The sequence below is a fragment of the Genypterus blacodes genome, unplaced genomic scaffold, assembly GCF_046128005.1.
Source record: "Genypterus blacodes isolate CSIRO-AG114 ecotype Tasmania unplaced genomic scaffold, CSIRO-AGI_Gbla_v1 ptg000013l_1, whole genome shotgun sequence".
NCBI classification, from domain to species: Eukaryota; Metazoa; Chordata; class Actinopteri; order Ophidiiformes; family Ophidiidae; genus Genypterus; species Genypterus blacodes.
This window is the reverse complement of record NW_027466827.1, coordinates 872052-890000: the sequence shown is the minus strand read 5'-3', so window position 1 is coordinate 890000 and position 17949 is coordinate 872052. Positions and strand designations below refer to the sequence as shown.

The window sequence follows — 17949 nt, the reverse complement described above, 5'->3', positions numbered from 1 at the left end:
TCGGGGGGTTTGACTTTGGAGCAGTCGTGCATGGCCTCGCTGAGCGACGGCATCACGTACTCCATCAGGTAGCTCCTCAGAGGAAGAGCGCGGGCTTCCTGCAGCTCCAGCTCCTGATTCTTTACCAGCGACAAATTCCTCGTCTAGCAAATCATTTGGAAAAGACGGTTAACCGACCTGCCGTTCCATTGTTTTGTATGATGTAACACCCATTCCTCATTCTGGCAAACCTACCCATTCCTCGTACTGAGAGGTCATCTCAGCCAGGGTGGCCTCTCTCCTCCTCTTCCTCTCTGCCGCCTCCATAACCAGTTTCAGCCGCAGCGCTTCTTCTAACCTCCTCTCCTGCTCCTCCTCTTCCTCTGGAGTGAGGCCGTAGTTCTTTGGACTCCCCACTATCTCCAGGATCTCCTCCATGACTTCTGTGTACTCTGGATCATTCACGTTAATCTCTGGGGAGGAAGGAGACACACTTAGAGCATAACAAGTAGACTGGTAACATCTGCGTTATGTGTCTGTCCAGGTCCACGTCCAGGTGTGTGTGTGTGTGTGTGTGTGTGTGTGTGTGTGTGTGTGTGTGTGTGCGTGTGTCAGTGCAGTAAATACCAATGTGTTCTGGGTGAATCTCAAGCTCATCAAAGTATTCCAGCTGCGATTCGTCCGTGTCCCTGAGTTGTCGGTATTTGGCCAGACGAGCGACCAGTTCCTTCTCCGTGTGGCGCAATTCCTCCGCCACATCCTGCGGGAGTGCTTGTGCTCTTTTTAACAGGACGTCGTCCGATGCATCGAGTACAAACACGTGTTCTAGGAAACATAAAAGAGGGAGAATAAGGACAAGAAGGTTCCTTTACTTAGTATCATTAAGGGAAGATAAGCAGTGTGGTGAAGGGTTAAGTACAACCTGGAATGATGGCCTTATTGTAAAGAGGTGCTTTAGATCCGACATCCTCCGCCACTGCGTCATCATCTGAACAACAGAAACACCAACGCAACAAGTTAAGATATGACTAAACATCTGGCATTAATAAAAATAAATGTTACAAATGAGACTCACCGGTGTAAAGTACACTTGCTTGCTTAAAGGTTTTAGGGAAACCATCCAGAATGAATCCTTGGTTCCTACACGGGGCTGAATTCAGCTTTTCGAGCAATATCTCAAAAAGGAGGTAGTCAACAAGTCGACCTATTGGAAGAAAATAGGTTTAAATACATCATAAGATTAAAAAGCTCTCAGTGATCCCACACACATCCAAAAAGTGTCACGGTCTCATTACTCTGGAGATTTCTATCTTACCTTCATTCGTTTCCATGCTTTTGCGAATAATTTCCAGTTTCTCTTCTGCAGCGGCTACTTCCTTTTCGTTCCGATCTTCAGATTCATCTGCGCAGACCATCTCCTTCAGGGTCAAACAGGAGAAACAGTCCATTGTTTAAATAAAGGGCGAGGAATAGCGGCGTTGTACTTAATCTCCACAAGAGGGCAGCATATTTCACTCAACAAACAACTTCTGACAGTCTTTGCTTCCACTGACCAGCTGTGTTATCTTCTCTTCAATGACTTCTTTCAGTTTGACGTGGTGTATCTGGTAATGAAGGCAGATCTTCTTCACAACGATGGTCTTACCCACAGATGGAGGTCCAGTGAGGTAGATTCTGATTGGCTACAAAAAATGAATGAATACATTAGAATCAGCTCAGTATCTCAGTGAATGATGAAGGAGAGAGAGACAGACAGACAGACAGACAGACAGACAGACAGACAGACAGACAGACAGACAGACAGATAGATAGTTTTGTTGAAAGAACTGGAACACTCACAAACAGTTGTCGGCTCTCTCTGTATTCCTCCACAACCTTGTCGATGTTTTCAATCATCCCTGCTTCGGAAGCCCAGGTGAGGTTGAAGGTGTCTTTCAAGAGCAAAGCATCAAGACGAAGGTCGATGCCCAGATATTCCAGCTGCCACGGCTTGAAATGGGGAATGATATGGAATGATATGACACGTATGACGGCTTTTTAATCCCAAACAACTCCTTGGTGTACTGATTGATAATACATCTCTGTCTCTGAAATGGAAGTTGAACGTTTAACAAGGGATTTTACCTCCAAATCTTTCACGTTGACGACTTCCTCCTTTGGTATGTTGTAAGTCTTTCCCGTCCCAAGCGCTGCGCTTATTGCCTAAAGTATCGTTGCACAAATTGAGTGTTGACATGCAGCAAAGGGCCCTGAGGTGATTTGGTAAATGTCAACACAAAAGCTGGATTTCTTATTGACGCTGGGGTTTTTACCTCCACAACTTCCTCCAAAGTGTTCTTAGAATCATCCACGGCCAGAATGTATTTGGACTTCGGCTTGAGTTCGATGACGTTGTGGATCACTCTGAAAAGCAGACGCCCCTCAAGTTCAGCCTCACGTTAACTGTTAATGAACTCATTCTAAATGTGGAGGCAAAAGTAAACAAAGGTCACCCTGCGAGGTCATCAATGTGAATCATGGGAATGTGATTTGTGCCCTCTCCAAATATAGGAACTTTGGGGAACTCCATTAACCAAGACGTCTGTTGGAAGATACAAAACAATGAGTTAAGGTGTTATTGCAGATTAAACATGCGTGTTTATGTGAATATTTTGTTCATGTCTACCTTGAAAAAGCAGTGAAAGACGTTCTCTCCCTTTCCGTACTGAAGACCAGTATTTACAACGTAACCCTTCAGCTTTGACCTTTTCTGTAACAGCAAAATTATAGTAAAAGAAATGTGATCGCAAACACACTTATTGCGTATTACATACTGAAACGTGTACGAAAACAAATACACTGACTTCTACTTACAAGTACACGCAGCTTGAGCACAAGTTTCTCCAGATCGTTTAGGTTTCTGTAACTGGGATGCGGCCTTCTTCTTTTGTAGTCTTCCTCTGTCAGCGGAACATTGACGTCCTCCTGAGGAAAAGAGATAATAATCATGTTAGTCGTGATTTAAGCACATTAACAAGCAAACAATGTGCGGGTAAATCCTGTCTCCCTAAGTCTCACCTCATCCACTGGTTTGACCTTAGCCCAGGTCATCAAGGAGGAGATCAGGATGAATACTTTCCTGTTGATGAAGGTCTCCATACTACTACGAAGCACTGTAATCACGTGATGAACGAGCTCCATTAATGCATCTCTTTACATTTATAGACTATGAGATGATGACTTAGTCCAGTTTCCACTCTGTTTACCTGCAACTGCCCACATGGCTTCTTCAACTTGCTCCTGTGTTGTATTTTCTGAGACGTTGTACAGCACAACATCACACTCCAGCAGGGACTGGAGGAGCTCATCTCTACTTGGTGACTGACAAAAACAGTTTGTCACCTGTTAGTCATCACACTCTGAGCTAGAAGTTACTTCAATTGTGTATCCTAAACAACATTTTGTGATATTTACAAAGCCTAACTCACTCAAAAATGTAAATACAACCCTGAGATAAATATAATAATAAAAAATAAACTATTTACTTGGAAATCCTGATTGATTGATTGGACAACTTAATATCTACCGGCCGTCAAAGTCACATGATATCTTGTCAGTAGACGTGTACCTGAAATAAGGACTTAACTCACGTGATACTGTTGTAATACGAAGCTTGGTTGGCCACTTTTAGAGGACGACGACACGGTTCCGACGATGTGGAAAGCAGGTTCGCCTGGGTTTAATATCTCTGATTCGTCGAAATCCTCATCGAGCTCTCCCGGTTTGCGCGTTGACAGAAACTGTTGACGTCGATAGAAATTAGTTCGAGTAACGATTCGCGTATTTTTTTAACAAGATCGGTACACTTATTTGGACTTTACCTTGGCGATGTTGCCGGAAGAATAGCTATCAACGTCGCTAATAAAAACACGCTTTGGTTGAATTTCTCTCATTGTACAAAGCGACTGAAAGCTAACGCCACCCGAGCTTTCGCAGCAGTGCGTAAATGTATAACTACAGTAAATTCAATTGTACATAAGTAATAAAGTTCTGTCGTGACCACAAACGCGTCTCCAGAACCTCCGCGTTGCTTTTACAGGGTTGCTAACAACTCGCTGCGGTTGCTAAGGGCTCAGCCAATGAAATGCCTCGCCGTGAAGGCAACACGGAAGTATCGCGTTATCCAAAGATATTTAGTGTCCAACAGATATAAATGTTTTAATACTACGTTTGTGTACTATTATTATACAGTAATGACGTCAACGTTGTAACTTCTTGTGACGTCACGAATGTTATGTCATTTAATTAGTCTTAGTTAACCGTACGCTTGACTCTGTAATTTTGTGTTTTCTAATTAAACATTTAGGTTGCCAGACTTAAACCGAGACGTGGTACGTTTACGGAGAGGAGGAAACAAGACTGCGAACATGTGTACTTGATTTAGTACGTAGATTTGTGTCTGTATACAACATTTGACTATACACTTTCGGGCCAGTACAGTATCCATTTGCAAACTAATGTAGTAGCAGTAAATGTATAAAATATAATATTTGGACCACTACTGGTGTTAAACGAAGCATTCATTTAAGCATTAGTTTGACAAAAAAAGATTCCTTTAATATCAATTTGATGTTGGACACAAGCACAGTTGCATTGATATAAAAGATGAATCAAGACAACATTTTCAAACTATTCTGGCAAACATAGATTCTTGGCTGACAAGCAACCAAGCCAATAAACGTTTTGATGTTCTTTTTATGGTGTCACTGTAAGGACCACCAGTTTGACATCCCTCACACACACACACACCTGGGACAGAACAATAGCGCACTGACATGGAAACTTTCAAGTCACCCCGTGTATTTATAGAGCTGACACTATCTGACAAACTGCTGGCAGTGCTTGATGCTCACTTAGCACTCAGTAAAACACACATTGTGATACGTTCAAGCGCAGCGATACTGAGCAAAGTTTCTTAGAAAGGTGTATGTGCTTCTTTGCCATGTAAAGTGCCCCTCTAAATTTAAATGGACCTTTCTTTATACGGTATATGGTCATCATGGAAAGCTAAGAGTCACTGATTTGGAATACGAGGTTCATTCTTGTGATGTCATTCACCTTTCATATGGATATTACTTGATGTTTTCCAGGTTAAAGATTAAATAATTATTCCTTGAAACCACAAAGGATGAATTTAATTGACTCATGGAAACCGTTGGACTTAACTGTGGAAATTCATGGTGTTATATATCAGAGCCACAATGAGTCAAAGTTTATTATAACACAGTTAATCTCTGGCACATACGTATCTGTCCTCTCTCTCCTCTTGTCTCTCGTCCCTCTCAACCTCTGTGTGATTTACAATTACAAAATAGCTGTTGAAGTGAAAAATATTTACATTGTGATTAGCAGGTCAACCAAGGTGCAGTTTGTCATGCAGTGCAGAGACAGCAGCTGTTTACTGCAGACATGTGGTACATTTAACAGCTCTTGGTGCCAAGGAGAGTGCAGTACTGAGAAAAAACACTTCTCACTGTCACAGCCTGTTTTCACATTCACCCCTCTGCTGTCACAAAGTTTTGGTGTCATGATCGTTTGCTTTGGCAAGAACGCAGCGATGACACTGTGGGAGGTAATCACACAGACAGAGAGGGAGAACATACTAACTCCACACGCACAGAAGGTCAAACCCAATTTAATTGCAGGACTTTGCCGTTTAATATACAGAATATTACCTTAGTTGAGTTATTCTCTGTTTGAAAATGTAATAATTCAGATTTTTGTTACCCAACTAGGGCAAGATATTTGCACATAACGTGAGTAGTTGATGATTTAAAGTGACAGATTTGCAGAGAATGTACAAAATGCATCAGTCCTTCCATATCTCCAAAAACACGTTGTCTGTACTGTACTGTGACCTGTAAACAAACTGTTGTCTGAGAGGGACAGACTGTTCGGAGGCAATTGGTACTCAGAACAGCTGCAGAGTGTGTGTGCATCTGCACGTTTGTGTGTGTTAGCTGGGGGGGCAGAGAGGGCAGCTGTCACACAGACAGACACAGACAACCCCTGTGCTTCCCTACATGCCCTTATAAGGATGAATGTCCCTCAAAACCATCACCCGTTCAAAGCAAATCAGCTCATCAATGATAAAGACCCGGTGACAAAGACAAGACAGGGAAGTGACTGTCAGACCACCATCATGTACCTGCTTCCTACTTTTGTGCCGCACTTGTCTCTGCCCCCACATTACAGAATGTGAATGAATGGAGACAAAAGCTTAATTTCTATGTTTCGCAAATGATCTGGAATTACCTTCACCTACTATCCCTGCTGCTGCTGTGAAACATGTTTATATATAGAAGCTTCAGTGTGTGCAGGAGATCAACACTGAGTTCATTTGTTCAAACGTAATCCACATGTGCCACATCCAACTGTCTGTCACATGCCTCTGCTATCTCTTACTTGTCGTTACTGTCCTTAATAATAGTTTCTTCCCGAGGAGATCGTACAGGTTATTGAATAACGAGCATTGTTGGATCCATTTCTTTTGTTATGTAAAAGCTCGGGATAGAAATAGACAAGTAGGTTAATAGCGTACTTCTCTGAGGTACATTACAGTCCATAGCTGCAAATGGAATAGTTCAAAGTGTTGAAAGTGGTGTATGTGTGTGTATGTGTGTGTGTAAGGTTTGGAGGGGCGGTGGGTGTTTACATTCTTGTTGACTCCATTTAGAAAAACAGAGCCCATGTGGCCTGATGGAGCCCCAGATCAGGATAGAGGCACTAGTGGGACTACGATGTGACGAATAAGGAGCCTGAAGCTGCAGATTAGTCGCCACTGGAACATGTCAGAGTCCATTTCCCTAAAAGGAGAGACAGGAGCCAATCAGGGTCCAGAACAGGGCTAGTCACTCCCCTGCACAGGCTGTCTCTGGGATCTGTCGTCTGGTGGAGGTCTGAGCCTTAACTCCTGGCCCCCACATCCCTCCCAACCCTCTTATTGCCTCTTCTAGCGTCTCAGCTGTCAGGCATGTTATTGCCCCACACACACACACACACACACACTCTACCCCCCCCCTCCGCATCTTACACATGCCATGACACTGGCATACTGTCACAGACATTACTTGACGGTGAGGTTTCCCTTAGACGGCTTCTTAACCAGATCACTCAGACAGCCTCTCGGATTACTAACACACCCTCGCATCTCCTGCATCCCCTGGTTCCCCCCGTTTGAGCTTAGTCATAGTATTGCGGCCTTCCAACACGATAAAAAATAAATAAAGCTGCATTTTTCACTGATCTGCTTGGCTTTAGGTGTAGTTGCAGATTGAAGGTTCTCTTAAGTGCCTCCAACACTGTATATGAATTTGTTGATTGATGGATATAAGATAAGATAGGATTGTTTATTTATCATGTTACATGCAATTCACACAGAAATTATCTAGAGTGACATCATAATGACCTGTCACTCATTCCCAAAAGCTTTAATCCTGTCCTTTTTCATTCTTTCATTTCTCTCTCAAGTTTTCTGAAAGAATAATTTGGCATTTATCTTTATCATGATAATTCCTCTATATGTGTCAGAGATGTCGATATTGTGCTTCACTTGTCACTTAGCACCTTCACTTCAATCTCGTCTTCTTCATATACGATTATCATAACACAATCCATCATAACAGCAGTCTCCATGCCAGCCCTGACTCCCCTGTCTCCATTCCTGATTTGTGTCCAAGGCCTTTTCTTTCGGCAAGGCAACATCACTCCACTTTGGTGGTGTCCAGGCCACCCTGACACAGGATCCACTTTACTGAACCATTTTACGAAGCAGCTCTTATTTGGGCTTGTGTGAACTCCTGAGCCCGCCCACCAGCCCCCAGACTCAGGATACTGGGAGATATTTAAGGACCCCCTCTTGCTCAGGCCCTTCGTCCCAGTGGAAACTCCAGTCTTGTGGTACAACTTGGTGAGTCCCTTTGTAAACTCTTTTCCACTTTCAGTTATTGCTTTTTGGATTAGGGAGGGTACAGGGATGTTACTGCCAAAATGTGGCAAATGTTTATGGTTTGACCACTGTAGGATGACTTGATTAGCAGAGGGAGGATTTGCGGATTTTAAACATAATAGATGGATGATTGAATGCCAAATTACTCTGTCAGGAAACTTGAGAGATAAATGAAAGACTGAAAAAGGATGTGGAACAGGACTAAAGCTTTTGGGAATGAGTGACAGGTCATCATTTACTGTGTGAATAAGGAATGTCTACAAGGATTAGGATGGAGGAATGTGATGTTAGCTGAAGAGTGTCAGGGTTGCAGCTCCAACCTTAAACATTTGGAGACCCATACCAGCACAGACTTTAGATTGAATTGTCTTATTACAATTGAGTATCTAGATTTGAATAGGAAAAGAGGAACTGTTTATGTTCTCAAGATAAATATTCTTCTCAGGAATGGAACAGAATGCTACAGACTAAACTGATGAAAGTGATTTTGGTACTGAAATTCTGTCAGAAGTCTGACATTTATTTATAAAGCACATTTAAACATGAACAGGGGATTATATGAGCCTTAAGTGAGGGATGATGATGAATTCATTAATAAAAAATTGTGAGGTGATCTGCCTATGAGGTCATGTTTGATTACAAGCTAATTGCACTGTGGTGCTCATCAGCTCTGGCACTGATTTGTGACTTTCTCAGCGCTAACAGTATATTTATAAGACCATAGCTCAGTGTTTACATTAAAACCATACTGTGTATATAAAGATAGTATAGTAGTATAGTATAGTAGAGGCTGTATGAGAGGAGATGCTGTGACTTGGGATGCAGGTTGTGGTCAGAGAGCCTTGGAAGGATGTGAGCACATGGTCCGGCTCCAAACAGAGGTTGCCACTATTATGTGGCGACAGCTGAGGAAAGACCCGGGCTCTCACTGCCACTTGTCAACAGACGCGTCGCCTCAGCTGTTAACTCCTGCTGGCTCACTGAGCTGATTGAGAGGAGGGGTTTGGTGGGTGGGGGGTGGGGGGGCAACAAGGGTCCCGATGCTGAAAATAGAAGTGTGTGGTCTGCTCTCCGCTAAGTCCCTTTTTGGCTTTCCAGGCAGCTCAGAGCTTCAGAGAGAAGATTAGAGCACTTCATGCTGCAAATAGTGCTACATTGCTTCTCTGCATTGCATTGTTTTTAGGGTTTTTTTAACAATATGACCTCAAAATTGACTTGGTAGTGCAACAAATTCTGCAAAGATCTCATTAACATTCCTGTGTATATCTTCCAGAACTGTTTAAGCACACAAACCTAAGTCATCTTGTCTTGCGTCTCATGTAGAAGGCCAGTCCAGAAAAGATCAAACATGTGCGACGACGACGAGACCACCGCCCTCGTGTGCGACAATGGCTCTGGCCTGGTCAAGGCTGGGTTTGCCGGTGATGATGCTCCCCGTGCTGTCTTCCCATCCATTGTTGGACGCCCCCGTCACCAGGTAAGCTACTGGAGGGACACTTTTAATAAGAAAGAACAGATTTATGGGACATATCGGATGTGAGTTCAGTTGTTTCTCTGCCATCCTGAGTTGTATTTGTGTTGTCCACAGGGTGTGATGGTGGGTATGGGTCAGAAGGACAGCTATGTGGGAGACGAGGCCCAGAGCAAGAGGGGTATCTTGACTCTGAAGTACCCCATCGAGCACGGCATCATCACCAACTGGGACGACATGGAGAAGGTGAGAATCGGGGACGCGAAGAGTTTATTGTTTTATACGAGAACTTAACAGTTTTTAGTAACTAGTGTTGTCGATGACATAAACCTCATCCTGTCCCCGTTTTTCACAGATCTGGCATCACACTTTCTACAATGAGCTGCGTGTGGCCCCAGAGGAGCACCCCACCCTGCTGACTGAGGCCCCCCTCAACCCCAAAGCCAACAGGGAGAAGATGACCCAGATCATGTTTGAGACCTTCAACGTCCCTGCCATGTATGTGGCCATCCAGGCTGTGCTGTCCCTCTACGCCTCTGGACGTACCACCGGTGAGTCCCTGGGTCCAATAAACACACACATGTAAGATTACATAACAAGGAACACACAGAGTTTGGGACTTTCTGGTATTAATTTGTGTTGCTGTCTGTCTCCCTCTCTCTTTACTGAATAGGTATTGTGCTGGACTCCGGTGATGGTGTGACCCACAATGTGCCCATCTATGAGGGCTACGCTCTGCCCCACGCCATCATGCGTCTGGATCTGGCCGGTCGCGACCTCACAGACTACCTGATGAAGATCCTGACTGAGCGTGGCTACTCCTTCGTCACCACTGGTAAGAATTAAAGCCTCAAAAAAATCACTATTTCATTTATTAGGACAATCTGGCCAAAGAGATAACATACAGTAGAATTTGGAACACAGGGGTTTGGACTCACTGAACTTCCCTCTCTGCAGCTGAGCGTGAGATTGTTCGTGACATCAAGGAGAAGCTTTGCTATGTCGCCCTGGACTTTGAGAATGAGATGGCCACCGCCGCCTCCTCCTCCTCCCTGGAGAAGAGCTACGAGCTGCCCGACGGTCAGGTCATCACCATCGGCAATGAGCGCTTCCGCTGCCCCGAGACCCTGTTCCAGCCATCCTTCATCGGTGGGTGTCCCGTCATGACCCAACACTCGAGCATCTTGGGTTACCCCCCTCTCACAGCCGCACATTCTACACATCATATTTCTGAGTGATTATGTTTCATGTTTTGGCTCTGGTGCAATCTACTGTATGTGAATTCACTACACCTAGTGGTCTAAGGGAGACATATCATCATTCTCTCATCATCTGCTCAGGTATGGAGTCTGCTGGCATCCATGAGACCGCATACAACAGCATCATGAAGTGTGACATCGACATCCGTAAGGACCTCTACGCCAACAATGTGCTGTCCGGTGGTACCACCATGTACCCTGGTATCGCTGACCGTATGCAGAAGGAGATCACTGCTCTGGCTCCAAGCACCATGAAGATCAAGGTGAGCATCCAGATTGGTCCAGCAACATGAAGAAAGTGAACCAGTGTTTTAGAGTCTTGCATTGTCTCTTAACCTCCTGCTGCTTTTCCTCTCCCCTCTCTGTAGATCATCGCCCCCCCTGAGAGGAAATACTCTGTCTGGATCGGCGGCTCCATCCTGGCCTCCCTTTCCACCTTCCAGCAGATGTGGATCAGCAAGCAGGAGTACGACGAGGCAGGTCCCTCCATCGTTCACAGGAAGTGCTTCTAAATCTCCAGTCATTACCAAAACAAAACCCCAACTCCGACTGCACCAGCTTTCCTTTCCATCTGTATTTCTACTGTGCCTTTTGCTGTATATACCTGTGCTGTTGTAATAAATATAGTTGCTTTTAACAATAACTGAGTCGATCTCTGTCTAACTAAACATTACACTGAACACACCACCAGGATATATAATAAAAGAGTGCAAGAGCTCTGATCCATGAAAGTGGTAAGTATCTATTTTTCCCATGTGAATTGAATGCAGCATGCCCTTCCCTCTACTTCCTGTTACCTCTGGCACAGGTGAAGCAAATGAGCTTAATTAGTCATCAGCCATTCTGAACAAACGCACATTAGAGGTTCTACTGGCTGCTAAACGTCTAATTTTATTGACGTCTCTGTCACTTTGAAGCCATGAAGGTGACAGATAGTAATGTCATCCGCTTTCATCTACAAGTCATCTATGGCATAACAGTAAAGAGCTTGGAGAAGAAAGCAAAGAAACTGTCCTTCACAGGTGCAAAGATCTTTGGTGTCCCTCTGGAGAACTTACCCAGGTGCTATATTGCTGAATTTGGCCTGGTACCCTGGTGAGTGTGGAGCAGCAGGGGTTGGGATTCTTATTGTGTTAACCCAGTGGTTCCCAAAGTGGGGGGTGCGAACCCTAGGGGGGCGCAGAGCTACAGCAGGGGGGGACAGGAAGAGGAGCGATATGAATAAGTACCACCTCAAGTAAACGAAAAACTTCTGATCTATAAAAGGGGGGCACGAAAAAAAAAGTTTGGGAACCACTGTGTTAACCTATTTGATCTGCTATGAAACTGTCATCGACCATATTCTCATGTTATTTAGTTGAGTTTGTTGCATGTTTCAGCTTTTTGGTAGATGCTTGTTCATTCCTTCTGGAGCGTGTTGGGACTGTGGGCCTGTTCAGAAAACCAGGGGCTGTTCCTCGAGTTAAGACCCTCAGGGTGAGCGTTTGAGCGATGCTGCAAATTGGCTGATACCTGTCTGATAAACGCATCTTATTGGAGTCTTGGTGTCTGGTTTCAGGCCAAGCTGAATCGTGGAGAGAGCTGCCTGTCCACAGCTCTCCCCTATGATGTCGCCACTCTCATCAAACAGTTTTGCAGGGAGCTTCCACAGCCTTTGTTTCCCTCTGAGCTCCATGCTGCCCTGCTCAAGGCCCAGGCACTGTCCAGCCAGGAGGACAGGACCTCAGCCCTGCAACTGCTGTCCTGTCTGCTTCCTGCCAAAAACTCCTCCTGTCTGCATTACCTCTTTGACTTCCTCTCCAAAGTTTCCCGGAGGTTTGAGAACACTAATCACCGGGTGTATACAGAGAACAAGCTTAAACGTATTTCAGACCAGTTATGGTTTGCTGTTGTTTACATACAAGTGCCGATGGTACTGCAGTATTTCATATCTTCCTTGTGCTGTTGTCAGATGTGATGAAAACCTAATGACCAGCTGTAACATCGCCACCGTCTTTGCTCCGTGTCTGCTGCCTCCTCCCAACAAGACCGAGATGTCAGAAGCACGACTCGAGCTCAGAGTTCTTGTGCTACGCGCCTTTATTGACAAGCCTCACTCGTTTGGTATTGAACTGATTTGTTTACTGTTCTTGATATTCTCATACTGTAATGGTGTTTTTATGGACCAGACGTCATCAATGTTGCTATCCTCACTGTGCGTACCAGGTGTCATTCCTAAGTTTGTGATGGATAGTATGGATTTCCTGATGGATTCCCAATTTTTTAAACCTCCACCATTGAAGAAAATGACTAGAAAGAGACACAGTATACACGGTAAAATAATGCCAAAGTGATTTCTAAATTCTCTTAGTCACTCTTTCAGCAAATTATAAACCCTCTATGATTAAATAGTTGTGCGACCGGTGAAGACGGTGCCTTGGACTGCTGACAGGTCAATGGTTGAGCCTGGTGTCTCCGAGATCAGCCAGGAGTCGACCTCTGGAAAGAAGCCGACCCTGAGGAGGAGCCTCGGTCTGGAGACTTTCCCCGGCATCCTGCTGTTTAGGACACTTGCACCACGCACAGGTAAATATGAAGGAAACTTGACAACTGAATGGGAATCTTTACTCTCAACACGGCACAGAATATAATGTTGCTGTCAATCGCACCATTTATAGATGAAGAAATGAGACATGCGATGGATTTCTCGGACAGTTCGAGTCCTGCAGCTGGTAAAGAGTCGTGCAAGACTCCACGTGAGAGGAACAAAAGGTAAATTATGTAGATGTTTGTTGGAATGAATATGTGATGATTATGCTTAAATAAATGGTGACTAACTGTAGGAGCAAACAAAATAATGCGCATTCTTCTGGCTTTAGAATGGAGCCAACCATGTAACTAAATATGTGGCTGTATTAGTGGCCCATGCATTCTGAGATTGTGCGGTATTGTTGACAATTACCCGGTGGCTTCATGCTACACCCCATGTCTAATGCGTAACGTCTGTTTCCTTTGTGTTGCCTGTTCCTTTTTCGGTTACAGAGACTTGCGCGGCTTTGGCCATTTCCACAGGATCAGTCGAGGACAGGATGCAGGCAGCTCTCCTGTTCTCACTAGTGTTGGGAAACTGCAACTTACACCTTGGAGAAGACGTTCCTCTCTCTAGTGTCAGACGGTGTCGAGCTGGTTGACCTTTTTGGACTTGAATAGACCAGTTCGTTCCTTAAATTTGATCACTTTCTGAGTAATGGTGTGCTTGTAGATATTTTAAAATATTTTAAATGTTTTAGCCTCACAGATTTTCATTGATTTTATCTTATCATGTATGATGGTATACTTCACAGCTGTTGTCATTTTACAACAATTGAATAAATATTTCCAGATGTCAAGTTGGCCATTTTGTTATTAGAAACTGTATTGATACGAATAGATTTAAATGGTATAAATAGGTTTCACATGACTTGTCCACAACATCCACTTTGTTCCTTCCTGTAAAAGGAGTCTCACAAAATTAAGTTAATTATTTACACAAAGTAGCAATCGATAGGAAAGGATTTTGGTTTCTTAGCAACCGCATCTCAACCGTGAAGCGAGACGGATCAGCATCCTTCCGTCCAGTTGCTTAAGAGAAGCTTATAATGATACCGGAACTTTGCTCGTGTCCCTTTCAATATAAAGCACGAGACGGTGTTCACGAGAAAGAGATAAGTTGAACCACATGTTGGTGTTCAGATAATTTGAAAAATGGTGGTCTAGATCAAACCTCCCGTTGATTGAAACCGGAATGAACTCAGAACGACTCTTGGTAAATAATGGTTATGACGAAGACGAACGCTTGGTGAATATTTTATTTTGTAAAGAAATACAGGAAGTTTGTGCTTTACCGCTACTCTAGGAAGCTTGACGTCTCTCAGCAGACAGCAGGTCCCTCCATCTGCGCAGACACGGTAAGAAAATCAGAAATATTTATAAATTGTGATGTTTCCTGTTATTGTATTAACACAAATAAATTGATCACAATTTGACCTATATAGAATTGTTAGGCTGTGTTATGTTGTCATATAAGCTATTGACAGGCTTTTCCCGACGGCCTCAGTGGATCTGTTTACCTCTGACGCACTACGCTTTATTCAATTTAGAGTCAATATTTTAATCAATTCATGGTTTCTATTAATGATGAAACTAAAATGCGTTTCGTACCATCAATCTTTCCGCACTGCTACTGTTACTGTTATCTAATCACGCTGTCATTTAATAGATAAATAAATACGTGTTTACGTAAGAATAAACGCTTTAATCAGGCCAAAATTGCATCCTCCATTGTTGTTCAGTGTGTTTTGATTCTGTTTCTCCATCAGACGTGTGACATGAGCTCGGCGGTGAGGTTATCGCTGCTCGGCCTCCTGCTGTGTGTGCAGGTGGGCAGAGCTCCAGCCCGCAGCCCCCGTACGGCGGACCAGGTCTCCGAGGCCGACATCCAGCGCCTCCTGCACGGCGTCATGGAGCAGCTGGGCATCGCTCGGCCCCGGGTGGAGTACCCCGCACATCAGGCCACCAACATAGTGGGACCGCAGAGCATACAGGGTCAGATGGCTTTATTTACACCTGTACTATTGTATAAATACAGTTACATATATTTTAAATACCGTTGACCTTCAGGTGAATGATGTTATTAAATTATATATTTTTCTAAGAAGCCTATATGCAAACCCACCCAGATGGTATTGATGCAGAGATATTACTGTAATAACTTATCAAGGGTCATATTGATATTTATTTTCGCTTTTGCTGAAATGTAAATATAGAAAAATAGCTATATGGCCAAAAGGTTGTGGACACGTCCACATTTCACACTTGTCATTGGTGACATACAGGTTAAATATGCAGTATGAGAGATTTGCTTCCATTGTTGTGGTCAGGCACAAATTTTAGTTTTTAATGCCTTATTCCCAGGCAGCGTTCCTGGTCCTGTTCTTCCATACCAAACTGAGCAAACCATTTCATTGTGGTTGTCGTTATGTCATACTGTGCTAGAGCCTTCTACAAGCTTTACAGTTGGCAGCATATGGTTGAAACAACATTGTATGCCAAAACAGTAAGATGGAACTAAAGAACCATTTGTATGTTCCACCTCTTGTCCACATATAGATTGAAGCTCTTGTGACATGATAAAAACACTTAGTCCTGCATAATTCAGTTTGTATAATCTCTGCTGGGCCTTTTTGTTTTGAATTACACATTGCTTATTTTGTCCACAAGGTGGTGCTCATGAGGGGCTGCAACACTTAGGCCCCTATGGGAACATCCCTAATATTGTGGCTGAGCTGACAGGAGACAACGTTCCTAAAGACTACAGTGAGGACCATGGCTACCCAGATCCTCCAAACCCTTGTCCCCTGGGTAAAACAGGTGAGCCCTCATGTTCTAAGCACATTATTCTTATTTTTATTATTATTTTGGAGTGAATAAAAATCCTAAAAATGTGTTTGTTTGTTGTTAATACACGATGCACCTGGTGAAAAGTTAAAGTGATGCTTCTCTGTTCTTCATCATGCATTTACAGCAGCAGACGGTTGTTTGGAAAATGCCCCAGACACAGCAGAGTTCAGCAGAGAGTTCCAGAAACACCAGCACCTCTTTGACCCAGAACATGACTACCCAGCCCTGGCGAAGTGGGTGAGTAACGGAGCACAAAACATTCTGAAAGTGGCAGCACTAAGTATCATGTCTGCATTGTAGTTGTGGGACGTGCTGACATTTGAACAAAACAAATTCTTCCTCGTCTTCTGTCTTCTTTGGGCTGTTTGGGCTTTGGGTTTCTCCTCTCCGGTCAATAAACACTGTAAACTCAAAACGTGTGACCGCTTCAGAATGGAACGAAGACAGGACTCCTGCCATTTCAATGATCAAACAAAACTTGTTTTGGAATTTACATGGTTCTGTCCTTCAAATTGAAGGCATAATGCATCAGGGTAGGTCTGGCCTGAAGAAGTCACCCTTTAAGAATGAGTGTTTTGATTCCCTGCAAAGGCATTCAGGCAATTTGTTGGCTGTAATTTATGAACAAAGAGTCTGGCTGTAAAACAATGCATACATGAGTTAGAGTCAGTCAGAAACTGTTTTTTTTTTTATACATTTCCTTCCAGAACAAGGAGCTTTTGTACCAAAAACTGAAGGGAGGACCGAAACGGAGAAAAAGGGTATAGTGTTTCTTGGTTGTCTTTTCCTTTTTCTTTGTAGGCTTATGTCTGAGAAACCACATCACCAGCTTTGACATGCTCCCCTGAAGGAACCAATGTACTCTTAAACTCACTCCTTTTGGATGTAAAGTCACATTATGCTTAAACTTACTTCATTTTAGACAACTTGACTCACCTTGACGTACTTTAAAATCATCTGCAATTTGCAAATTTGGTCATACACGACATGTTTACTAATATTTCTGTCTGCCTTGCCTGTCTGCAGAATGCCAACCCCTATTTACTGGGCCAGAAGCTAGAGAATGTGGTTGCCAAGAAATCCGTTCCCCACTTCTCTGAGGAGGAAGAGGAAGAGGCACCGACTGTCTCTGTCAAAAAATACACACCCTAACTTCTACAATTGTTATAAAAAGAACTAGCACTGCAAATCAACACCCTACTTTGAAGCATTTGGTGTTAAATTCCAAGCAATGAAGGTGTAAATTAGTCTCTACTACAAGACGTTTGAACTTTATTTTATAAATTAACATCTCCTAGTTTACTTCATAGCTTTACTTTTCAATTTTTAGGACATATAGACTCAACACATTGCTTGGGATTTAATAATTTAACTCCAAATGTTGAAACGCAGGGTGTGAAATAAGTTGACAGGCAGTGTACAGTCTATCTAAACCTGTTTCATATTACTACAAATAATGATAAATTGTATAGAACTATATTGTTTAGAGAGATGTTCAATCACAGTTTACTTTTCACTGTGCAGAGATTTATCAAGTGTGTGATTTCGTTTGTAAGCCTTGACACAATCATCTTCAGTTACGCTGTCTTTACTCTTGTAGAAGTGGATCCATTGTCCTATATGATGAAGATGAATTTGCTTGTGTAAAAAAGGTTCTTTAGTAATTGTGAAGTGCTTTACTCCAGCATGGCTCACACTTCTCCTGGTTCTCCAGCCACGCAGCATTCATGTGGCATCACCCTGGGTCTTCAGCTTTGTCAAAACAAAAAAAAGTGTTTGTGTTCTGTTTTTACCCTGCAAGAGTCAAATAAACGTTTTATCTGCATTGAAAACAT

General features: G+C 43.3%; 3 protein-coding genes across 3 annotated transcripts in view; 2 read left to right on the top strand and 1 right to left on the bottom strand.

Moving 5' to 3' along the window:
• ak7a (adenylate kinase 7a) overlaps positions 1 to 4037 on the bottom strand; it is a 5164-nt gene extending 1127 nt beyond the window's left edge. The window contains exons 1-17 of the mRNA XM_076167524.1: positions 3840 to 4037; positions 3609 to 3758; positions 3225 to 3339; positions 3037 to 3131; positions 2833 to 2943; positions 2645 to 2728; positions 2472 to 2560; positions 2292 to 2382; positions 2104 to 2181; positions 1819 to 1968; positions 1533 to 1661; positions 1295 to 1397; positions 1055 to 1183; positions 902 to 967; positions 607 to 804; positions 235 to 452; positions 1 to 143 (exon numbers count right to left, since the gene is read on the bottom strand). The exon at positions 1 to 143 is cut by the window's left edge and continues 16 nt beyond it. Of these exons, the coding sequence (XP_076023639.1) occupies positions 1 to 143; positions 235 to 452; positions 607 to 804; positions 902 to 967; positions 1055 to 1183; positions 1295 to 1397; positions 1533 to 1661; positions 1819 to 1968; positions 2104 to 2181; positions 2292 to 2382; positions 2472 to 2560; positions 2645 to 2728; positions 2833 to 2943; positions 3037 to 3131; positions 3225 to 3339; positions 3609 to 3758; positions 3840 to 3911 (2021 nt within the window). The 5' untranslated portion in view covers positions 3912 to 4037. The remainder of the gene's footprint in view (positions 144 to 234; positions 453 to 606; positions 805 to 901; positions 968 to 1054; positions 1184 to 1294; positions 1398 to 1532; positions 1662 to 1818; positions 1969 to 2103; positions 2182 to 2291; positions 2383 to 2471; positions 2561 to 2644; positions 2729 to 2832; positions 2944 to 3036; positions 3132 to 3224; positions 3340 to 3608; positions 3759 to 3839) is intronic.
• A 3862-nt stretch (positions 4038 to 7899) lies between these two features.
• actc1a (actin alpha cardiac muscle 1a) lies at positions 7900 to 11260 on the top strand. Its single transcript, XM_076167415.1, has 8 exons — positions 7900 to 7927; positions 9290 to 9443; positions 9555 to 9683; positions 9793 to 9988; positions 10111 to 10272; positions 10395 to 10586; positions 10778 to 10959; positions 11065 to 11260. Exons 2-8 carry the CDS (start codon positions 9315 to 9317, stop codon positions 11206 to 11208), a joined length of 1134 nt encoding a protein of 377 aa, XP_076023530.1. The 5' UTR covers positions 7900 to 7927; positions 9290 to 9314; the 3' UTR covers positions 11209 to 11260.
• Positions 11261 to 14579: 3319 nt separating this feature from the next.
• On the top strand, positions 14580 to 17939 carry scg5 (secretogranin V). Its single transcript, XM_076167538.1, has 6 exons — positions 14580 to 14622; positions 15034 to 15259; positions 15935 to 16084; positions 16239 to 16351; positions 16822 to 16875; positions 17141 to 17939. The coding sequence occupies exons 2-6, from the start codon at positions 15043 to 15045 to the stop codon at positions 17264 to 17266; spliced, it is 660 nt and encodes a 219-aa protein (XP_076023653.1). The 5' UTR covers positions 14580 to 14622; positions 15034 to 15042; the 3' UTR covers positions 17267 to 17939.
• The last annotated feature ends 10 nt before the right edge of the window (positions 17940 to 17949 follow it).